The sequence below is a fragment of the Gigantopelta aegis genome, chromosome 8, assembly GCF_016097555.1.
Source record: "Gigantopelta aegis isolate Gae_Host chromosome 8, Gae_host_genome, whole genome shotgun sequence".
Lineage (NCBI taxonomy): Eukaryota > Metazoa > Mollusca > Gastropoda > Neomphalida > Peltospiridae > Gigantopelta > Gigantopelta aegis.
In genome coordinates this window covers 64892038-64917140 of record NC_054706.1, presented here as the reverse complement: position 1 = coordinate 64917140, position 25103 = coordinate 64892038, and the positions used below count along the sequence as shown (strand labels likewise).

General features: G+C 34.9%; 1 protein-coding gene across 2 annotated transcripts in view; it reads right to left on the bottom strand.

Moving 5' to 3' along the window:
• Positions 1–1507: 1507 nt before the first annotated feature.
• The window catches only part of LOC121378839, a 65179-nt gene continuing 41583 nt past the window's right edge, over positions 1508–25103 (bottom strand). For both annotated transcript variants that reach the window (XM_041507177.1, XM_041507178.1), the window contains 2 exons: positions 9300–9767; positions 1508–7892 (listed from right to left, as the gene is read on the bottom strand). In XM_041507177.1, coding sequence (XP_041363111.1) covers positions 6172–7892; positions 9300–9767 — 2189 coding nt within the window. In that variant the 3' untranslated portion in view covers positions 1508–6171. The remainder of the gene's footprint in view (positions 7893–9299; positions 9768–25103) is intronic.

Sequence of the window (25103 nt, the reverse complement as noted above, 5' to 3'; positions counted from 1 at the left end):
ACATTTTGGCTCACACCAAAAACGTTGGCAACCCTACGCTGTGAAGACCCACATTCCAGCATGCCCATGGCCCTGGCCAATTCTTCGGTGGTCAACCGACGACGTTGACGTTGAGGAGGCATTGAGGACCTCAAATGCTGTAAAAATATTCTCGAAACTGATGCTAACCTTTCAATAACGTGTACGACGACGCTGTCTCAGCAAGCCAGTACAGAGGTTGTCAAGTTGCACGTGCATACCGTGACCTCAAAGGCGCATGGTGATCACTCAAGCGTGTGATTGAGGCCCTAGTGGGTTTACCCATTTAGTGTAAATAGATATATTTCAATATGGGGTCATTGGATAATTTTATGCTACAAAAATGGTATGATCCTTAGCAAATTTTGAGTAGTATATATGACAGTGGTTGAAATCATGAAAGGTAGGTCTTGCTATGACCAGTAATGACTGTTTATTTCCCTTCCCTATGGAGCTGGGGGTAGGGGTGGGGGGGGGGGGGGGGGGGGGGTGATAGTGGAACGTAGCTCAGTGGTAAAGTGCTTGCCTGATGCTATTTCTCATTCCAGCCAGTGCACCACAACTGGCATATCAAAGGCCTTGGTATGTGCTATCCTGTCTGAAAAATCATGAAAAGTCGGTCTTGCTACTGACCCAGTAGACTGTCCGTTTGCCTTCCCTAGGGGGCTGGGGGTAGGTGTGGGGGTGTGGGTAGTGATAAAATGTAACTCAGTGGTAAAGTGTTTGCCTGATGCACGGAGATTTCCTCAACTCATTTCGTAGAGTAGTCGCATTCACGAAGGGATGACGTCTGGCCTGCACCACAAGAAATCGGTAGGTGTGGGGGTGCCCGGTCGGTCTGGGATCGATACCCATCCAGGGATCACCCTGTACAATGGCCAAATTAGCAAAAATGGCTACATTTAATTTTTGGACAATAAAATATTCCTTAAATTAACAACATACCTAAAAATTGGTTAAAACAGAATTTGTTCCAGTGGGTCCATTGGGCCATTTCTCATTCCAGCCAGTGCACCACAACTGGTATATCAAAGGCCTTGGTATGTGCTATATTGTCTGTGGGATGATGCATATAAAAGATGCCTTGCTACTAACTGAAAAATGTAGCAGGTTTCCTCTCCAAGACTATATGTCAAAGTTACCAAATGTTTGACATCCAATAGTCAATGATTAATATATATATGTGCTCTAATGGTGTCGTTAAACAAAACAAACTTCTACTTTTTTAACTTCCGTCTAGACCTGTGTATATATACAGTATAACCTTCGACTTTGGTGGATGGCGGATGGGGAGGGTGGCAGTAAGTCGAGGGAATTAAACGGAGATACAAACGGTACTTGAAAAGAAGTTGCCGTAGGCAGTGTTGGCATTAAATCAATGGGTAATAAATCGAGGGTACACTATATATTCATCAATATACTTAAAATTTATATTTACAATACAAAAATAACTTATTCACAACTGTTATTTATAACACAAAACAAAAAATCCATACAACAATTTTTTTATTGTATTAAATTAATACTGCTTGCCATGATAAGTTTGTTTTTGATGACAAACATTTACATATGCATCTGTACTTTCCAACATGTTCACAACACTGAGATCAGCTGAATTATTTACATATAAATGTATAAAATAAATAAAGGTATATTAAAATTACTAACAATAATCATCACCTACACTACGGCTGCATGATTTCACTGTCTGCACAACCTACTCATTCTAGCAAAGCTTTTAAGAAAGTTGCATGTCAGTTTAAAATATCTTCTATACGAATATGAGAAGCAAAAACAATGCATACTATTTCACTTTAACAGTGCTCTTGGACAAACCTAACATTACTGGATCATATCAGTATCTAGTATAGTCTAAAGCTTGCTTGCCATTGATGCAATTCTGTTTGTGATTTATCATGTGCAGAAATGGGCTTTTCCAAATCCATGTTTTTGCAAATAGACAACCCCTGCAATTAAGAAAATGTCCACAGCAAAAAAAACATGCCATTGAAAAAAAAACTGAATATAGGCAAAGGCAAAAAACTGCCATAGAGAATTAAAAACTACACTGCAATCTCCACAGCATTGCTGATTGCCGTGGGCAACTGCAGTGGTTGAATAGATACACTATACATAATTTGACATCGTTGATGCCTACATTTAAGCCAAAAGTGAATACTTTGCATTATGACATCATCGTGCTGAAATACTAATGCACATAAAATTAACTTATCAATCAACTTTTTTTTGTTTTAACTGTATGCCCGCATACGGAATTGTATATATGGAAAATTTTAATTTCGATATTTCAGATAATAAAAACATGGGTCCGAATTTACAAAGCCTCTCTGTCTTACACATGTATAACTAAATTCATTTACAATACTTAAACACCTGCATTTAAGAAAAAAAAGGCTTTGTAAATCTGGCCCAACGAGTCTAAATTCATGAAAATTAAGAACATCTATGATTTCCAGAACAAAAGAAAACAAATATTTATTTAATGACAATCCAATACATTGTTTTATTCAGTGATTATTGGGCATCTGTGACTAAAGGTGATACCACACAATACTAGTATCTTGTATGAGAATAGCCAATTGTGACAAGACCAACATTACCATTACATCAGTTGCGATGTGGTCAGCTATTCTCATGAGGCACTTGTATCATGCGATCGCCTTAACTGTGACAATTAAATATTAGTGGAAGAGATATAAATAAAACGTATTGTGTTGACAATACATACTCCTTCCAATTAGCAACACGGGACCTTGTAAAACCATGGTCCTATAAACAGGACAGCACAAACCATGGCTTTTCATTATCAGCTGTGAAGCACTAACTGGAATGGCAAATAACAAATGGTTCTCTCAAGAAGTGTTTATATTATGACCAACCACAATAAAAGAGATCCTTTAACCACAGAGCAACATCCCAAAACTCCCAGTAATGAGCAAGTACCTTGTATAGTAATAATAGTATGAACCTACGTAATAACAATAATTTTGTGCCGGGTACACTAAATATTATTACAATAATTCAGAGCATTAAATGTCTCACCTACCATAAACGTATTTGGTGTCACTCATACTTGCATCCACAAGGTGTTCCATCTCCAAACAAAATTATATTATTTTAAAATTGTTTTACATGCATTGTGATGAACATCCATAGGAACAACTATAAACCAAGTTTCATCGATCTAGGACTTACACTTTGTAAAAAAATGAAGCTAAACCCAATACTTTAATGTTCAGCTAAATACAAAAGTATTTTAATTTAAAATGTTTAATTTATTAATTTTTAATGATTTTTGTGTGCACTGTGATGAACATCCATAGGTGAAACTATAAACCAAATTTTATTGACCTAGGATTTATAGTTTGTGAAAAACTTATGTAAATACAAAACTTTAAAGTTAAACTTTAATGCAAAAATGTATGCCATCGACACTGCCACCAGAAATGTAATACTTTTATCTTGCCTTTTTTATTTGATAAAGATGAGGGGAAAATGTGAGCTTACAACCTTTGCATAAAATGTTTAACAGTTTATGTAACTTTCATTCTACACATACATTCTATATACCTGTATAAATATTATAATAATGCCACTTTCAGTGTGAATGAATTTGAAAAAGAAAATGTAAACAATGACAAAGTTCTTCTAAACCTCAAAACATTATACATGTAGTAATTTGTATTACAATGTTTTATAAAAGGTGTAAATATTTTTTTTGAATTTTTTTACACATGTAATATAGAATTATATAATTTAAAAAATCACCATGAAAACAACATTTTAAAAATATCAAATCTTTAAAAAAAAAAAGTTAAGATGATATGGATGAAAATTTTGATTATATAGTCAGTAGTTTTCAGTTTGATAATGGCAAATGTAAAATGTAAATTATTGTCCACAGTAATTATGCAATAAAATGTTTATTTAATATATAAAGTGTAATTACGTAATTTTATGTTTTTATTTTGTCACAACAAATGCCTGAAAATTGTTATTATACTGGTTAAAACAGTGTTATACTATTTATTTGTATATATTTTTGTGGAATAAATTTTGTGATGACATAATTATGTCATTAAACCTTTTTGATAAATTATGTTTAGCATTATACAATATTTAATAAACAAGGATCTCGATTGTATTAGCATCTTTATAAGATACTGACAAAATGGGGCCTAAACAGAAGATAAAGAAATTAGATTTGTCACTGACCCAGTCTTTAAAGAAGTAAGAACATGTATACGTAGATTTTCTTTTTTAATATACCTTAGTACTGCACCATGCAAATGTTGTACTTGTATTGTAAATTAATTTAAAACCAATGCAAAGCAAATGAAATTATGATTAAAACAAAACAAAGAAATTCTTGTAATTCTTAACAGAACAGAAAACATAAATAAAAAATATAAATAGCAGTGAACGTGTTCATTTAAGGTTACAAATATACTGTCAAGGGGAAGTAACTGCGGACTTGCAACACTGGAATAGTTAGTTCCCATTACAAAGACTTTTTTTTTTTTCAATACATGTGCATTATTAAATCAATGGAATTGTACTAAATATACTTAACACTAAAATTCATGCCCTATTGTAGCACATTACAATTTTTATATTCTAGAGTCAGTTTATGTAAAGATTATGATTGGGGTTGATTAACTTCTAGTGATGATGGATCTTGAAAGAAAATGCTTTAAATACTCTGTCTTTTCAACATTAAGACCAGTAGTATGCCTCTAGAACTGTCTATTCTGTAAAAATTTCTGCATGAAAATATGGAATATTTAAAAAAAAAATTTTTTTAGTCCATTATCAATTTAAATGATTAAAAAAATATATATATATAAAAATAAATTTATTTTTAAAAAAAACCCCATTTGATTTTAAGCTTTTACTGCCATTACCTTTATAATTCTTTAATAATTTAAATAAACAATGCTGTTACTTTCATATGAATTTTTAACAAATTAGAAAAGCAGACAAATAAAAAACCCAATATCCAACATTAATCTTCTTCTTTTTTTTTTAAAAGTAAAATACAAGACAAAATCCTTAACAGACTGAGTCGCCAGGTATTTTTGTTGAACTCTCTTCATACGTAAAAGGTTGAAAATAAAATATTTCTGAGTATATGTTTACAAATAACTAAAGAAAGAGTGTACCATTAAACATACCAATGGCATATGAGGTATAAATTACTAAACAGATGTACTGCAAGTTCTGCCTCTGTATAGAAAACTGGCCATAAGCTCTTGGAGTCAATTGTGTCCACTTTAAAAGTCATTAAACAATGTTTTCAAATAACCCAGACACATTTTCATGACAACTGATGTTTCCAAGAGAAATAATACACTTTACTGTAATAAAAAGCAAACTGTTATATTGTCATTGAACAAATGAACAAATGCATCAAATCACAAAATACACTTTTCTTTTAGCCAATATGAATTTTTAAAAAGAGCTGCCAACAAGCCTATAAATATCTGCAAATGAAAATGTTTTAGTCAATATTGTCAATTAATGAACAGATGTATCAAGTTATGGAATACACTTTTCTTTTAGCCAATATCAATTAAAAAAAGAGCTGCCAACAAGCCTATAAATATCTGCAACCAAAAAATGTTTTAGTCAATATTGTCAATTATGAACAGATGTATCAAATTATGGAATACACTTTTCTTTTAGCCAATATCAATTAAAAAAAAGAGCTGCCAACAAGCCTATAAATATCTGCTACCAAAAATGTTTGTTTCAATATTGTCAATGAGCAGATATATTGTCAAATCACGATATATACTTTTGTTTTAGTCAATATGAATTAAAAAAAGAGCTGCCAACAAGCCTATGAATATCTGGAACCAAAAATGTTTGTTTCAATATTGTCAATGAGCAGATATATTGTCAAATCACGATATATACTTTTGTTTTAGTCAATATGAATTAAAAAAAGAGCTGCCAACAAGCCTATGAATATCTGGAACCTAAAATGTTTTAGTCAATATTGTCAATGAACAGATATATTGATCAGATCACGAAATACACCTTTTTTTTCAGCCAATATGAAATTAAAAAAGAGCTGCCAACAAGCCTATAAATATCTGGAAAGGAAAATGCTTTGACTAATTATTTTCCTCAAACTACTCCAACAACTTCAAACTCTCCATTCAGTCCGAATCTCTTAGAGTTGAGCTGCTGCTGTTTAAACAGCTGCAGCTGTTCGGGTGTCTGCGGACAGACCAGCTGAACCAGGTCGTCCACTTGAGCATAATGTTGCGTTTCGCACCGATTTGACCGCGATGGCCGTTGATTGTTCATCACGTGAGGATACAGATGTGGAACCGGCCTGTGCTTCTGTTCCATGTGACACACCTCTTTAGCATGTGGAACAGAGTTGTTCTGCTTGCTGTTCTGAGATCTGTTCTCAAAGTTGTCCGGTTCTTGCTGCTGATGCTGCTGTTGCACATTAACTTTCCCAGACTCTGAAATACCTTGTTCCTGATTCCGCGGAGAACTAAAACCACTGTCGACAAAACTGAGGTCCCTGATATTGCTGTTTATAGTCTCCAGGTGACTCGGCGAGTCTTTGTTGTCCTCGTCCTCGGGGCGATTCTTACCGGCGATGACGGTGTCGAAACTCTTCTCACTGCTCAGAGCATCCCTGCTGCCTGCATTGCTGCCCGAGTTGGACTGGGCCACATCAGGACCGTAACATCCGAGCTGAATTTCAGAGTCTAACACAATCTCCGGGATCGGCTGGTGGTTGATCTCTGCCTCACACACTATCTGAACACCGCCAACACAACTCTCATTGATGCTGCTGTCATAGTAATTGGGATCAATGGAGTTCTGTGGGGCATAGACCCCTGGAACCTCATCACTAAGCAGCTCTCCGGCAGGACTGCTGAATTCACCCACACCATCATTCTCTTCTTCGGCCAGCTCGTCCAACCGATTCCGAACAACATTTTCCTTTCTGTGGAAGATGGCAGACGTCTGATGAGAGCTTGAGCTGGTTCGCACAGAAACAGACTGTCCAATACAGTTCACACCACTGTCTTTAGAAGCAGCGTACACAGAGTGTTTGTTGGGCAGCTGGCCATTGTATTCATAACTGATGTCGTTGTTGTAATGAGAATCGTACGTACAACTGTTCCTGTGAGATTTCCTCCTGGACCGATGAGACCTCCGATGGTGGTGTTGATTATGATGATGTCTCGACACCACCTCCACATCCTTATTGTTCAGTTTCACATACTGGTTCTCACACTCACTGTTCTGGCTTCGTCTCGGAGGAATGGTATCGTAAAACCTTGGCGTAGAATGAGACGGCCCCGCATCTTTGCTGCTGCTGCCGACCGACTGATAAATATCTTCATTGGCCGATATCGGAGACAGCGATTCCATGCCAGGGTGAGCCTCGTGGTGCTCCACCACACCACTCTCCTGCATGTTATCGTGAATGTTCAGAGTGGTCTTCTCCTTTTTCAGCCGATGTCTCCTCGTCACACATTTCTTTTCGAAACTGGTGTTTTCTCGATCCTCCAGTATTCCGCCCGTGCCCTGATCGTGGTTGTTGCTGTCTGGCACCATGTTCTGGAGGTAGAACCAGCTCTTGGGCCGCACGTTGCGCTGTGGTTCCGATTTGTCAGGGGTTGGTCCGAGACCCTGCTGGCTCACCCACTCCTCTGTCCGACGCTGCTTCTCCACCTGTTGCTTGTACCACTGCCACTCTGGCGGGGGGAACTGGCCCGAGAACGTGGCGTACTCCGCCTCTTTCACTGGAGCTGGTGGAGGGGCTACGTTCTTCTTCTTGTTCTTCTTAAACAGCTTGGAAAACAAGGAAACCTTCTCACCTGAAACAACAAATACAAACAGTAGGAAAATTGTTTTATTAGTTACTTATCTATATGCAGACATCAAATGTTTATCATACATCAATCTGCTGAGGAATCAAATATAATTACAAAATTTCAGTGTTTATATGATTTCCTCATTTCTGATTGGATGACGTCGAAAAAACCCTGAATGTTATCCTTCAATAAATTTCAGAAAATGACGTCATTACACCAGCTGGGACATCATTACGTAAAAAAGGTCATGGAAAGGATGCTAGAAGCTGATTTATGTGTATTTTAACTAAATATGGTGTGTCCAGACGCATGTGTATACATTCTAGAATAGGATGAGGGGCTAAACTGTGGCTAGTGAAATTTATGAGGGGTTAACACATGCTTCCCCGGGAAAGTATTGAAACAAAGAGAACATTTGCTTGATCAAGGGGAGGGTTTAATTGACTGCAGTAACCTACCCTCTGCAAAAGCTCCTGTCTTTGTAATTATATAAAATCTGTTTGTCATTTTTTTAAATGAATTTATCAACATACAACTGTCACAAACTCCATAAAATTGCGTAGCGTAGTGAAGGATTTTAAGCTAAACACCTCAGAAATGACGTCATTACATCAAATGGGACTTAATTATGTAAAGCAGATCATGTGAAGAACGTTAGAAACTGATTTATGAATTATGTGTAGTTGTAACTAAATAAGTTCTGCTGTTTGTAATTATAAGAATTGTTCCTAATTTTTTGCAAATTTATCGATGTATAACAGTCACATATTTTGTATAAAATCGCTACTCTACACTACGCAATATTATACAATTTTTGACTGTGATACATCGATAAATTCGCCCAAAAATTACAAACAATTCTTATATAAAGTATTATATAAACATTGCATGTTCACATCATCGGTACATACTACATGGTAGTTTGTGGTTCATCTGTACAGGAAGTGTATCTAAATTTTAGGTGTTAATTACTGTAATATTAATAAGTTTAAGTATTATAACTTTATTAACACCCATAAATCTAGTAACAAGAAACAATTATATGTTTTTATTTATATCAACCCACAAGTGATCAATAAAGAAAAGCAAACTAATATACTTTACATGTTTTCAATTTTATTACATTTATAATTTATATGGCAAAAAAAAGTACCATTTGTACATTAATGAAAATGTTAACAATTATTTGCCCCCAACAATTATATTAGCTTCCAAAGAAGAACATTTCTAAGTAACAAATAACACACCTTTCTGCTTGGTCTGGTTGATATTGCTCGACTTGAGATTATGATAATTGTTTAAATAAGAACATTTCTAAGCAACAAATAACACACCTTTCTGCTTGGTCTGGTTGATTGAGATTATGATAATTGTTTAAATAAGAACATTTCTAAGTTACAAATAACACACCTTTCTGCTTGGTCTGGTTAATATTGCTCGACTTGAGATTCACATCTTTGGTGATGGCGGTGGCCTTGTCCGTCTTGTATTTGACCGACATGGTCCTCTTCAGGTTGCTGTCATCGTTCTCAATATCCACGGCAACCTTCTCCTTCTCTTTGTTCCTCGTGCCCCGGGCACTGGAACTACGAGGTCTCACTTTGGACAGGGGCAGGGCCGGCTGACACTCCGGGGCCGCCACCTGGGACGTGAGCTTCTCGTACATGTTCGCTTGGCACGAGATGGATCTCATCGGAGCCCGGAGCTGCTGTAGCTGCTGCATCTGCCTGAGCTGTTGTAGCTGCTGCATGCTCTGCATCTGAGGGAAGACTGGGATGTACATCGGGTGGTACGGTAGCCAAGAAGCATTGCATGACATGTTGGGGTCATCTGACGGAAGCCGGTATGTGTCCGGAGTCACGATGAAATATCCACTCCCTGAAAGTAAAGTAAAAAATATTTAAATATCAAGTCAACATATTCTTTGATTGGACTTTTTATCACCAAAACCTAAAATTTAAAGTGTTATATATATATATTATAACAACAACACTAGAGCATATTTATTTATTAATCATTGGCTATTGGATGTCAAACATTTGGAAAAAAAGTCTTAAAGAGGAAACCCGCTACATTTTGCCATCAGTAGCAAAGGATCTTTTATATGCACCATCCCACAGACAGGATAGCTAGCACATACCACTGCCTTTGATAAACCAATCTTGTTGCACTGGCTAGAACGACTATCTGTGTTATATGCTGTTCAGTTTGTGACAAAATGCATACGGTATATAAGATATGCTGTATGTTGGAATTTCCAATTGTCTGACATCCAAAAGCCAATCATTAATTTCATTTCATTTCAACTTATTTCCATCCTTATATCCAATTAAGGTTCAAGCATGCTGTCCTGGGCACACACCTTACATATCTGGGCTGTCTTTCCAGGACAGCGGGTTAGTTGTTAGTGGTTCATTAATAAATCAATGTTGAACACATTAAGGGAGACAACTCTTACACGAATAACCATTGAAAATGCCAACTGAATTATTTCTTACACTAAATTAGAACATATAAATCAGCAAACATAGCAAAGAACACAAAATATATAATCAGTAAGATAATACTGACTAATACCAGCGGAAAAATTGTGTAATCACTATGAAATAAATACACCTTGGTCATCAAATTAAACTTAAATTAGCCAAAGACTGTCAGACTAAATGCACATAGCAGACTGCATACCACATTAAAGGGATGTTCCTGAGACTTGTTAACGATTGTAATTACTTATCAAATACATTTTTCTGCATAAAATATTAGTGGCTGTATATTAAACGTGTTTCTGATTGTTCTACTATTTGTACTAGGTTAAATTTCATTTTATTTTGTAAAATATATTTTTTCATACGTACGAAATTATTTGAAGACAAAATCCAGTTTGGGCTTCTTACAAATATTAAGACGGTCAGAAGCACATTGAATATACAGACACTGATATTCTAAGCAAGAAAATATATTTAATATGTAAGTTTAATTGTAGAAATATTTAATTTTTCGGAAATATCTTACAATGCAGCAAACTCAGGAATGTCCCTTTAATACTGTATATTGGGTGGCCACAATCTAAACTGGGTATTTATATGTTAAAGTCACATACCCTAGTTTCTGTCCTTGAACATGGACACTGTGTTTGGTTACTTTACAAATCTAAAACACATCTTGATAAAGTTACAATAAAGTGAAATGAGATTGTAACATTGAAAAAGGGAAATACCTTCTAAAAACATTCTACAGCTCATGATCATAACTCTTGCTTCTAGTAGGTACATGCATTTTTTAGAATTATGGAAAATGCATTTCATGTTATTACAAATACCAGGATGACCAGAAATACTCAAATGTATGGAAATGGATAATCTAAACTATAAAATGTAAGTAATGTCCAATTTAAATTATCAAAAACGTATCTAATAAGTGAAAAATATGCTGTAGTATTTAAAAACTTTTAAATTACAGGTGGTAGTTTTCACGACTTTTAAAATTTGCACACAAATCAGGAAAGTATGAGAATTTTAATCTCAAGCCATTTAACATTTGCATTCAGACACTTAAAATTAGTGTCTAGACACTTAATATTACACTGAAAATTAGCATCTGCCCACTTAATATTAGCAATTACGAAAACACCACTCTTATGTAACATCCTGTGTGGAAGATAGTACATTTAATTTTAAACCATCAATCCTTCAAAGAGAGTAACAGTCGATTCTGCTAAGTACTGGCAAACTGAAGACCTGTGATGTATTATCCCATTTACCGACAACTATCCTTTTCCATCAAGATAACCATTGAGAAAAGTTGATGATGTAACTAAAACCACTTGAAAACATTTAACCAATTGTGAATTCGGAGACAGCAAGCTATGAAGTTTACAGCCAATGTTTTTACAATTTACATCAAAGCTTGCCCAATTTTAGAGAAAATGCTACTGAAGACTGTGAATCAATGATCCTTGTTCATAGTTATAGTGTTGTCGAGATTTATGGACTTGGAAGTGGTGGTTGGATGGTGATGTGCTAAAAGTGGTAATTTTTGCCTCATCGGCATATTTTCAACTACACTGTATATTACAAAGTTTATTTTGTTTAATGACACCACTAGAGCACATTGATTTATGAACTATTGGCTATTGGATGTCAAACATTTGGTAATTTGACATAAGTCTTGGAGAGGAAACCAGCTACAATTAATAATTACATTTTTCTTTACAAAAGCCATCGTTATAAATTAAAAGATGTATAATGTAGTAACAGACATTTAGCATGAAAAGTGTATGGAGATTAACATACATTTCACTCAGATGGATGGATGGATGGATGAACAAAACCAAAGCACAAATGATACATTTGGAAAGACAATTGTGATAATATGATTACACACACATTCCATGCCGTGCCAAAAACATACAAATGGAAAATGACACTAACAAACTATCACCTGTTAAAACAAGTTGCTGCTTAAAACAGGTCAGATTGTTCTATACATATATTAGATCATTTGGGAGATTTAAAAAAAAAAAGAGTCATTTAATACAGGTGGCTGCTTATTAAAGATGTTCTGAGTCCATACTTATAAAACCCTTGAAGTCCAAATTTTTAAAGTCTAAATTAACTGATGTTTGCACTTTGTGTGACACTGTTATGACATTAAAATCTCTAGACTTTAAAATGTCTTGATCTAAACATTCAAAAGTTTTAAAAGGACCTGATAAATTTGGCTGGAGCATTAATGTGTTGTAATCAAGTCACCATAAAGTCACTCTCTAGTCGAACTTTCCATGCTATTTTCTTCTTCAAAAGAGTTAAGCCAGGCATATGATAATGAAGGGTGTCGCACTCACGTTAACGGCACGACCAAGGCTGGCAATCAATTCACTGAAATTCTCCCGCCATTGTATTGTATGTTTTTAAGACGGTAAAAAGCCGGGAAACATTGATAACTAAAGAGCGAGATTAACTCTGATCCTGGTGCTTAAAGGTATCACCAAGCTGAATATTCACCCATGACACTGGGGCACAGCTCTTTATCTTGAAAGCATTCCATACAAAGGCAGTTTTCTCAAAACAGCTGATAAATGAAGTATGGTGTCATGCACCATATTTACTAAGGAAGATCCAGATCTGACCCTTGACCAATATATATGTCACTAGATGGACCACAAGGACTGCCAGTCAAAACTCACTTTGAGTTGTCAATCTGTGAGATATATTTATGCTGGCAAGATGAACTGTATTCATCAAACCTATACAGAACCCAAGAGGTGTACCAAAAGAAAAAAGTAAAAAAAAGAAAAAAAAGAGCAGCCTATTAAAGCAGACACATGTAACTGTTACTTGTATCCTATTGTAATAAATTGTTATGCAGGATTTCTCATTCCAGTCAGTGTCCCACAACTGGTGTAACAAAGGCTGTGGTATGTACTATCCTGTCTGTGGGATGGTGTATATATCAAAGATCCCTTGCTGCTAATCAAAAAGAGTAGCCCATGAAGTGGCGACAGCGGGTTTCCTCTCTCAATATCTGTGTGGTCCTTCACCATATATAACCCAAAATAAAATGTGTTGTGCACTTTTAAATAAAACACTTCCTTCCTCGTTATGCCCATACCATGATACATATTCCGAACATTTTTGAAAAAACATATACTTGCTATTTACAAATAAATATACAGGTGATTATTACACAAAGGACTATGCACAGTGCTATTTAAAACTGGTCTCTTAAAAGAGGTGGCTGTTTATTTCAAAGCAGTTTGTACTTGGTTGGTCTGTTTATTAGCTAAGAATAAGACACAACTTTACATGCATATGACATAACAATACACATTGCATTCTCAATTTCAGTTATGAAATGTAACTGATTTTTTAATACATACATCTTATATGGCTTCAAATTACTGTTTATTGGTCTTCATAAAATGATAAATGATTAACCTTGGGATAATTATGTCAATGTTAATCTATCATAATCAAATTGATAACGAATCACCCTTTATATAAATTTAAATTGGCAATCTAAAATCCAAATTTCAGATAGTTGCAACATTACATAACTCATGCTATTCGCCTTCTTTTGAGTCCAGTCAAATATATTCTCCATCATACCGTTCTTATTGATTATCATAGCTGGGGTGAATATTGCATGATTGTATTTATCTCGACTTGCAATCTTCTGTAATAGATGTGCACTTCAATATTAATAAAGTCTTAGAATCACCACCAGTAACTCTCCCAGCACTTGTCAAGATAGAATGATTAACTCCAGTTGTTTGAAAAAGACTGTCCAGCTGATATCCAGTGTACATACATACATGTACATGTACATGCAATTCATCAATGTCGATGCAAAGAGATGCAAAGACAGGGTTCTTTTGAAAGCCTGCTGTAGAAATTTAATCCAAGATAGTATTCCAATTCAGGCACTCATCGATCAAAATACTAGTATACTCCTTTCTCGTGGTATCACAGGTTCAACGGATATCATTATATTAGCATTTTTGTTGCTTAGCATGTGTATGGTCAACTGGTATAATTTTAATTACAGAAATCTGATCATAGAATGGCAATCATGCAGGGCTAGCTCTGGGTCAGCGGAACCTTTCGACAAATTATCTACTAAACTTAAAAAATTGCACAAAACCAGTAATTTTCTATCAAAATATCAATTATTTAATGAAATTATTTCGACAAATTAAAATAAAATTTGCCAATAGTTTTTGAAATTCGCAATTGGCGAATTTGGCGAGTGCAATGTGTTACTGTGTCTGTGAAGACATTTTAAATCATGTCTACATTTTTGTTATGAATTATTTCTTGACCAATAGTGAGATTTTACTGACAATAAAACAATTTAAACAAATCCTCAGTACACTTAGAACAATTAAGAAATTTACTCCATGTGGTATCCAATTACTGCTGGGTCCTTGGCAATCAAAATGAGGCTACATGATTACCATATTTAGAATGCTACTAGTAACACAGAAATGTTTGAGTAAATTTATGGGTCAAAAATCTACTTTTTCAAAATCTGCAAATACTATATTTTAGCATGACAATCAAAAGGTTTGTGAAGCCGTTACACTGTTATATAATGGGCAAAAGACAATTTTTGGGTCTTCGTTGGCCCTAATGTACTGGTCATAAGTTTGAGTGTTGAGACACAGTCATGGGGTTTTTTTTAGTTTTTTTAATGAACACAATTTGTTTGTCTTTGTTGGCTCAAATGGAAGTGTAAGGCTACTATGCTGACTCCTCTCCACTAACAACCAACATTATCTCACTGCCATGGACAGACAGCCCAGGTAGTTCTGGGGCCTAATTCACAAAGCTCTCTTAGGCTCAGCTAGACAACAAAGCATTGTATCTGTAAGTCATTTAGATTTGAGATCGCAAAGTTGTAAGAGTTTAGTGCATTAGGCTCCAGGTGTGTGCCCAGGTCACTGTACTTGAACCGTAATTGAACATAAGCCTGAAAACTATTTAAAGTTAAAGTTTATTTTGTTTAATGACATCACTAGAGCATACTGATTTATTAATAATCAGCTATTGGATGTAAAACATTTGGTAATTTTTTACTCATAGTCTTAGAGAGGAAACCTGCTACATTTTTCAATTACCAGCATGGGATCTTTTATGTGTACTTTCTCACATATAGGACAGTAAATTACATGTCTATTGATATACAGTGAAACCTCACAAAACCAGTAAACTGGAATTCCCTCAAAACCGGACGTTTTTCGCAGCCTCTTTTCAAATATATGTACAGAAGAGAAACTCATTAAACCGGATACCTCTTAAAACCTGACTTTTTACTTGGTCAGTAGGGTGTCCGGTTTAGAGGAGTTCCACTGTACCAGACATGGAGCACTGGTTGGGATGGGAAAAAAACAACCAAAGAATGGGTTCACTGCAGAAATATAATTTAAAATATAATACTTCATGGACAAGATAAAGCAAACTAGTTCAAGAAGTACTGCACTAGCACAAAAATCTTCACATCCATGCACCCACCCATCAACTGACTGGCTGCCCATTTATTTTCTAGTATTATAAATGGAGACCGGTCATGTCTACCTTTCATTAACTATCCTAATGGCCTATCAGGTACCCTGATTAAAGACCAGGGTTGAAGATACAGCTGTTTTCCTAAAGCGATCTTAAACCCGTCATTGTCACCCTTTGTGGTGTATTTCTGAGTAGACTGTTAGGCTACATTTGACAGCTAATGAGCCATGGTGCTGTTTGACATTTACATCAGAGTCAATCTTACCTTGTCTGTCAAAGCAAGTTTTTTTTTAAAATAAGATTTCAAAAGGTTGCCGAAATGAATGCTTAAGTGGAGGTTTGAAATGGAAGCTATAAAGCTATAGATATGTTTTCACTACATTTAATGTTATTTTCACTACATTTAATATCTAAAACACGCAAAAAACTATTCAATCAGAATATGAACCATACACAGTAAGTCTATTTAGTGATGGCTTCAAATGATAATTTTTAAAGATTTATAAGCTGCTATATTTTGTTAAAGTACTACCGGGTACATGGACAATAAGTATGTCAATACATATGAACTCCTGTGTTGTTAAAAGTTCATTTCTAACAAAGCTTTCTATTATATTATGAACGAATTGTGTAAATCCGACACTGAAAACCTAATTAATAAGCCAATTATTATGGCAAATTCTAGATCAATGACAATTTATGAATTGTTAAAAAAAAGAAGAGACTTTTAATTCCATGGAATGTGTGTTTTACATGCACTTTCTTTACTTGGATAGTACTATAATGTACTGCTTAAAATGTGAAATATACTGATAGGTCTACTGATCAATCAAATCGCCTACCACATCTTTCAAATCGCCTACCACATCTTAGGCAAGTGCTAAGTGCTATACCATGAGCTATATGAAACTTAACCTGTTGGTAAATATTAACACAAACCCATAAACATGGACTAAAACAATCTCAGATGAGCCTCTTTCATTTATTTTATTTTTATGCTAATATCCAATTAAGGTTCAAGCATGCAGTCTTGGGCACACATTTCAGCTATCTGGGGGTCTGTCCAGGACTTGGATTAAAGGGACAGACCCTAGTTTCAACCTATGAAAATTAACACTAAGTTTAGTTAGTCTACAAACCGGTAACACACTTGGATACCCTCTAAAAATAGACTAAAACTAGACTCCATAACTGTTACTTCTCAGACGCACATGCATTTTTAAAAATATGAAAAATGGATTTTGTGATATTAAAAACACCAGGATGACCAAAAACACTTCGAATGTACGGAAATGGATAATCTAAACAATAAAATATAAGTAATGTTTGATTTCAGTGATCATAAATGGCTCCAATAGTGAAAAAATATGTCTTAGTGTTTAAAAACTAGGGTATGTCCCTTTAATGTTAAGTTTTTAGTGGTTAGTGAGAGAGAAGTCGGAGAAGTGGTCTTCCACATCCCCATTGAACCATTAAAACTTGCTCAGGGCAAAAGACAGTATGGGGATGTGAACCCAGTAACCTACCAGCATTAAGGCTGATGGCTTAATCACTATACCACCAAGACCGGAGTATAGAGGCTTCCATGCTGAACCCTATAAAACTATCACACTATGTCAGCCAGGAAGAGTGTGATGGGCAATTTCCTGAATGTGACTTAAGTGCTGACATTCTACTTAGATCCAAATACTCCAGACAGCATCCAACTAAAATCCTTTTTGGCTAAAACCAAGTTATCAATGCCAGTCACATACAAGACGGCTGCCCTGCTAGCTAAAGCTTCGTCATTAATGCAGGACCGCAATCTTTGGGAGTTCACCAGCCAGCACAGCCCCACGTGATAAAAATCTTCAAGTCTAAATCAAGTCTTAGAGTAAATATCACATCCGTATTCCACAGTGCAGCCTTATATAACTGTCACCATCGCTGGTTAGTCAAAATTGTCTTCTCAAATAAACAAGGTTCAACATTTCTCATATGTTTTATTTAATTATCCTTTAATATTCAGCTCATACTGAACATGTAATTAATTACATTACTGGTTATCCTTTATCATATTGAACTTGGCATTAATGACTTCACTGGTTAGTCGAAATTGTTTTCTCAAATAAACAAAGTTCAACATTTCTCATATGTTTTATTTAATTATCCTTTAATATTCAGCTCATACTGAACATGTCATTAATTACATTACTGGTTAGTCGAAATTGGTTTCTCAAATTAACAAGGTTCATCATTTCTCACATGTACTTTACTTATCCTTTAATATTCAGCTCTTATTGAACATGTCATTAATGTCATTTTTTAAAAATATTACTTCCTATGTGTTTTCTATATCTTATTTGTTTTAAAAAAAAAAAGTAACTAAATAAATAAAGATTTATATTAAATTCTAAGCCCAGTTGTTCAAAACATAGTTAATTTACCGTAGGTTGGTCTAAAATATAATATATTCTTTTTAATTATTTTTGCACAAATACTAAATTAAATTTAGATTTGATTATATATGAATACCTTTGATTGTTCTAAATCAAGTTTTAACATTATGTCTTCAATTATTATTTGTATTGATTTAGTCTAGTTTTGAAAATTTCTGTTAACCACTGGTTAAGCTAACAAACGTTTGAACTGGCCCCTGGTATTCTAAGCCAATTATGTTTTTCAAAGAACTTGCAACTTGTTTCCATGCTTATACATGTATTCTAATAAGGGCCATGCACGCTGTCCTGGACACACACCACAGCTATCTGGGCTGGCTGTCGAGGACAGGGGTTGATCGCTAGATCATCTAATTGCTTTATCTACCTTGTAAAGCTGATGGCTTACCCACTATGCTACTGAGATCAGTGATGAAAGATCTACATAAAAAAAAAGAGATAGAGATTATTATCCGAGCATGTGTGTCGTACTGATTTTACAAAATGAGTATCAGGATTTTTGTATTGCCCGAGCGAGAGCAAGTGTAATATTACATAAATTCTGACACGAGTTTCGTAAAATCAGTATGACTCACATGCGAGTGTAATAATTTCTTTATTATCCATATTATTATTGTTGTTTTCTTTATGAATAACAAGACCTAACTTAAGATGTTTCAGCCACAACTAGAAGGAGACGATGAAATGATGTCATATTTCAAATGCATAGTCTGAGCTAGGACTGGAGAAGCAATGTCATGTTATGACGTCGCTTCCCAAAATTACGTCATTACACTTGTTATCATACGTGTGCTTTGTATGACTATTATTAACTCTGTTACATTGAACCATATGAATAATAAGAATATATTAAGCCATTGTTATGGGTATTATAAAAAAAAATTGTATTGTGATATTAAGCAATTATAACACTGTGATAAGACTGATATGTTTTATGGAGCAAAAAAAACCCCCAAAATTACTGATCAAGGCCGAAGTCAATATTTATTTGTTGTGCTGCATATAAACTCTCATCACAGTGTCATAATTGTTTTATTACTTCAATCAATTTAATTTAAAAAACAAAACAAAATTATATACAAGTGATCAAGCACTATGAAATCTAGCAAGCACTTGCATTTTGCACTATGATGTCATACAGTGAAATCATTATCTGTAAGACTGTTAACTGGTCATTGCTAAGGGGATTCCCCGTTTTACACTGGCAATATTATAATTTATAGGTGAAACTATAGAGCAGTGTAATACATGACATAACATTGACCATTCGGAAGTAATGTAGAACATGCATGAGGTAATAAATCACAATATGGGTATCCTGTATCAAGATACGTATCATAATATATTATTTACTGCAGTGTTAACCTATTTCAAGGAATGAATGAATGAATGTTTAATGACACCCACAGAATGTACAAGAAAGGCTTCTAAACAAATAAAGAAAATACATGATAAAAGTTGAAGTTTATCATTTAAAACATGAAATATATGGAAGACATCAGTGTATTAAAGTTGTCCCCCCCCCCCCCCCCCCCCCTTTGTTTCAATCTATGAACAGTTCACAAAACCCAACTGAATCTAAGAGATCAGGGTTTCCAGGTTACAAGGATGGGACGTAACTCAGTGGTAAATAGCCCACTTGATGCGCAGTCAGTCTAAGACCAATCTCTATCGGTGGGCCTATTGGGCTATTTCTCATTTCAGCCAGTGCATCACAACTGGTATATCAAAGGCTGTGGTATATGCTATCCTGTCTGTGGGATGGTGCATATAAAAGATTCCTTGCTACTAATGGAAAAATGTGGTGTGTTTTCTCTCTAAGACTACCATATGTCAGATGTACCAAATGTCTGACATCCAAAAGCCGATGATTAATAAATTAATGTGCTCTACTAGAAATACGCAAATTACCGAGTGTATCAGTACAGGTGGGGTTATTTAATACATATTATTTATCTTTTGATTGATATGTTGGTGCATTGATTATACCACACTTCCCTAATTAGTATGCATGCATGTACTTGCAGCAAACAACAACACAACACAGAATATCACGGAACATTTTGCTCAGCATCACATTGCGATTTGTTATAGAGATTTGTTTTAGAGATGGCTACACAATTTTAAAACATTAATCAGGCACAAAAAATATATATGTGTGTTTCAGGTTTCATCTCTGGAAAAAATAGGGTAGGTAGGTAGGAAATTTTCTTTTTTTTTCTTTTTTTTTCTTTTTTTTAAACCGTGTTCTTGACATACTGCATATAACCTGTCTGCAAAAATCGCGGAAGATGTTGGGTTTTTTTTTTTTGGTAGTCAAAACTTTTTAGGGTCACAGCGTAAAATTAGGGTCAGTCGGGAAACCAGAAACACACCATTTTTTTTTACGCCTCAGTAGCTGCTAATCAATTTTTAATTGACTACAAATATCGTTAATAATGAATGAATGAATATTTAATGACACCCCAGCATAAAAATACACATCGGTTATTGGGCATCACAAAAGGTATGTAGGTGAAAATTAGAAAATGTTTCTAATTTACATTATTATTCATACTTACCTAGTACTAGCACATCAACAATGCTATACGACCCTGGAGGTTATGACTCAGGGTTGTATAGCATTGTTGTTGTGCTAGTACAGTAAGTTGAATAAGACTTATGTTATTTATATAATTATGTGAAACCACAGTGTAAGGAGCTGTTGGAGGAAGTATAATACGATACCTAAATCAAGGTAAAGTATATTTTTTAATTTTGTATAGAAAATGTTAATAAAGATTTTTAAAACAATATGTTCCCTGAATATTCTATTGTATTCTTCAGCTTTCGGTATAAAAACTGCAGACCACTACTCTGTATTTAACAGTAATGGAATAACTGGCTACTAGTGGACAGTACGTCAAGTCAAATTAGTAATTATATTAAATAATGTGATTAACAGTGATAGTGATACTGGCAAAACCCAGAAAGTCAGGCATTATTTGCCAATAAAAACTAACACCACACCAAACTGTTTTGACATGTAATTTTCTTAATGTAACTCGAGATACGTTAGACAAGAGGGAACAGGATTTATGAGATGGATGGAGTCAGATGATTTGTTCAAGTGATTCCCGTTGGGATGTTCGATCAATGGTTTGGGGTCAGTACAAGTGTCTTCCTCGCTGTATCCACGACAATCAATAAGTACTTCACGGAATGCATACACCAGTCAAAGAAACCAATTTTAAAAAACCGCTTGTTCTGCAACAATTCGGCTAACTGCTAATCAGGAGATATTTGCAAGGAAAGGAATGTTTATTTAATGACATTTCAGCAAATTTAAAACCACATGTATGGATTGTTGGTTTAACATATAGTTATGGTGATACTTGGTCTATAGTACGTCCCATCCTCCTACAAAAATGTTTTGTTTTTTTATGTAAATAATTTCAGTTTAGTTTGACTTAAGTAGAAAAGTAAGTGCTTTGGAAATAACAAAAAATTACAATTTTTGTGTGCCATTTAGAAAACAATAGGCTTAGAAATATATAACTTGTAGTAACTTCCATAGTATGAAAAAGGTGTTCCCTGTGATACTGAGAACGGAAACTTGGTTCAACATACCACACAAGTTACTCTTACCAGATTGCTGCAAGGGTTCTTTTAATTAAATGCACCTTATGACAGACAGGACAGCAAATACCATGGCCTTTGACATGTATCATTCATGGGGCACTGGATGGGCCAGGAAACCATGAGGGCAAACAAAGCTACATGACACTGCACTTCAGGCAAGCACTCTACTACTGTGCTATACATTCATCTCCATATATACTGCATGTTAAATATATACCTGGAAATTAATTGAACAACGCCTGCAACCCCCAAAAAATGCCTGGAAGTAGGTGTCTGTGCTGATGTGATTTAATCCAGATATTGAGAATTTTTACATATTCTGTATCAACTGGGTATTCACCGAGATGGCGTGAATAAATTACTTATGAGAAACACATCAGTGTGATGCCAGCTCGATAGTTAATTATCATACATGTTCATGTATATTTAAGGTTTTTGTCTTTTTCCCTGGAATACATTGAATACTAATGTAACTAGTGTCGTTTCCAATATCATCTGAATACTCAGGACATTAATTCCAGCATTTTGTGTCCACGAAATGGTCACATTACTTGTAAAGTATAAACCACATGGTCAAAACTAGGTGGTGCTTAATATAATTACCAGGTGTATACACGTATATGTAATTATGACATTTGGTTTTAGTGTGTAAAAACAAACCTACTGTTGTAACATGTTCTAGGGATCTTGTAATTAGGCTTACCTATAGAAAGGAAAGCACATACCACTGACCAATGATTCAAATTGGAATGTGAAAGGTACTGGCTCTGATAGGAGAAGGGGCTCTTCATATTTCAGTAAATGTTTCTGCCAGTTTATATTCTACAATGGAGTTAGGATTGAAGTCACCTCTCATGTTGATGTCACAGTCACATATTTGTCACATAATACTAACCTTTAGTTGAGCTAACAATTGTAGTTCTGACACAGGTGAATGTAAAACTTAATGTATTCTAAGTGCAAACAGCTGGCACTGTCAAAGTCATTAGTAAAATAATATTTACTGATGTATATCTCACCTACCAGTTCCACAACTTTCAACATGCTATCAACATGCTAACACAAATAGCATTGTAAGTATGTTACAAAGATGAAAATGACAGACACAAAACCCAGAAGAAAATTTTGAAAAGTAGGTGTTCACTGACAGCCTTTCATTAAGGTCACACTGTTTTATTTGTTGGATTATGAATCTGATGACCAAGATTTTCCAAAGAGCAAAACAAAATTAATTAAAAATTCCTGATGACCATTTTTTTTAAAACAAGTACACAGGGGTGCACAAATGTGAAACTGCGATAGTTGCCCGGTGGGCAACCAGTAGCTAAAGTTTGGTTGCCCAACATCATCTCTTGGTTGCCCACATACACTGTAGTATTTCATAAAAAGTTTTATGAATATAATTTGGAACAGTCTTTAAAATGAAACTGAAATTTAAAATGATTACTTATCAGTTTAGTTTTATTTCTTTTTTAACATTATTTATCTACAGTTCATCTTCGCTTAGGCTGAAAAAAAGTTTGTTTTGTTTAACGACACCACTGGAGCACATTGATTAATTAATCATCGGCTATTGGATGTCTAACATTTGGTAATTCTGACTCGTAGTCATCAGAGGAAACCCGCTACATTTTTCCATTAGCAGCAAGGGATCTTTTATATGTACTTTCCCACAGACAGGAAGGCACATACCACAGCCTTTGTCCAGTTGTTTTGCACTGGTTGGAACAAGAAAAAACCTAATCAGCTGAATGGATCCACAGAGGTGGTTCGATCTCACTTGGGCTTTCACAGTCATAATACTTTAATGAACTCAGGGCTCATCCAGGATTAAAAATACCTGTAGCCAAAAAAATTGCCAAATGGGATTTTTATTTGCCATAATGAAAATGTTTTAGCCAAAATTGTTTTGTGTAGTACTGTATAGATTATTTATATATGAATATGAAAATGCATCTTTTTCAGCTAATTATGTACAAACTGGAATACATCTGAATAACAAAATTACCCCCTGATCAAAATCAAAGACAGCAATGGGGGTAGGGGCAGTTAATATATTACTTTGATTTTTCAGTGGATGAGGGAGATATGTAGAGTTGGAAGCCAATGCCCTCTGCAAACACACCACAAATTCTAAGGCCTATGGCATTAATAAAAAATCTGAGAGCCAATACTCTTCTTTTTTTAAACAGTGCTCATTATTTCTGTAAAAGAGCAATCTTTATTTTGGTTTGAACTCCTTTTAATTGTATTTTAAAGTAACCCATCTATTCCACACCCAAACAATTTCGTAATTTGCGCCATTTTTTTTTTTTCCGCGTCGTGTTAAATGCTTGTTGTTGAGTTCAGCTTGTACAATACGTAGCCTAAGAATGCTGACTTCACGTTATGACATCTATCCATTTACGTCAAAAGGTTTTGATTAAAAAGATTATGAATTCAAATTTTACGGTCTTTTTAAAATCTAGCTAACTTTTGAGATGTCACCTCACAGTCAACAAATTTATATAATATTTTATCTAACAAATATCATGATTATTTTTAACTAATTGTATTCAGTGTACGTTTAACCGCAATTTGTATAAATACTGCATGTTCCTTTTTCGCGTTTGCAAAATGCATGTGTGCGAAATTAACAAAGACAACGGAAATAAACAAACGAAACAGCAATTAAGTATTCATTGATGCGAACAACTATTTGGTGGTGGGGTTGTTTTTTTCTCACAAATTTACATCAAGATTTACTTGCGTGTAATCGTATTATTTAATGTCTGCAACAATGTCTTGTGACACGTGCAACAGTCTCGGCTGACTGTCAAGCGTGACCTATATGCACACTGAGAACAGCTAACGAACGTTTTCCAAACGTTCCCGAACTATGTGATTGGTTCCCGACGTGGACATTGGGTTTAACGTGAAGCACATAAACCAGTTTAGCGGACGTTTTTGTTTTGCTCGGTTTAGCTGAACTCGGCCCTAGCCTACTTGTCTTTGGCCCTGAACTAGCATGTGTATTGAAACTGACATGCAATTTCGGTCCGTTTTTATTACTTTGGCTCAAAGACTTTACAGAGTTAAAATAACACGCTACAGATTTTTCAGACTTTTCTTGCATACATGTTGCCATTAAAATTAATAACTGTGATTAT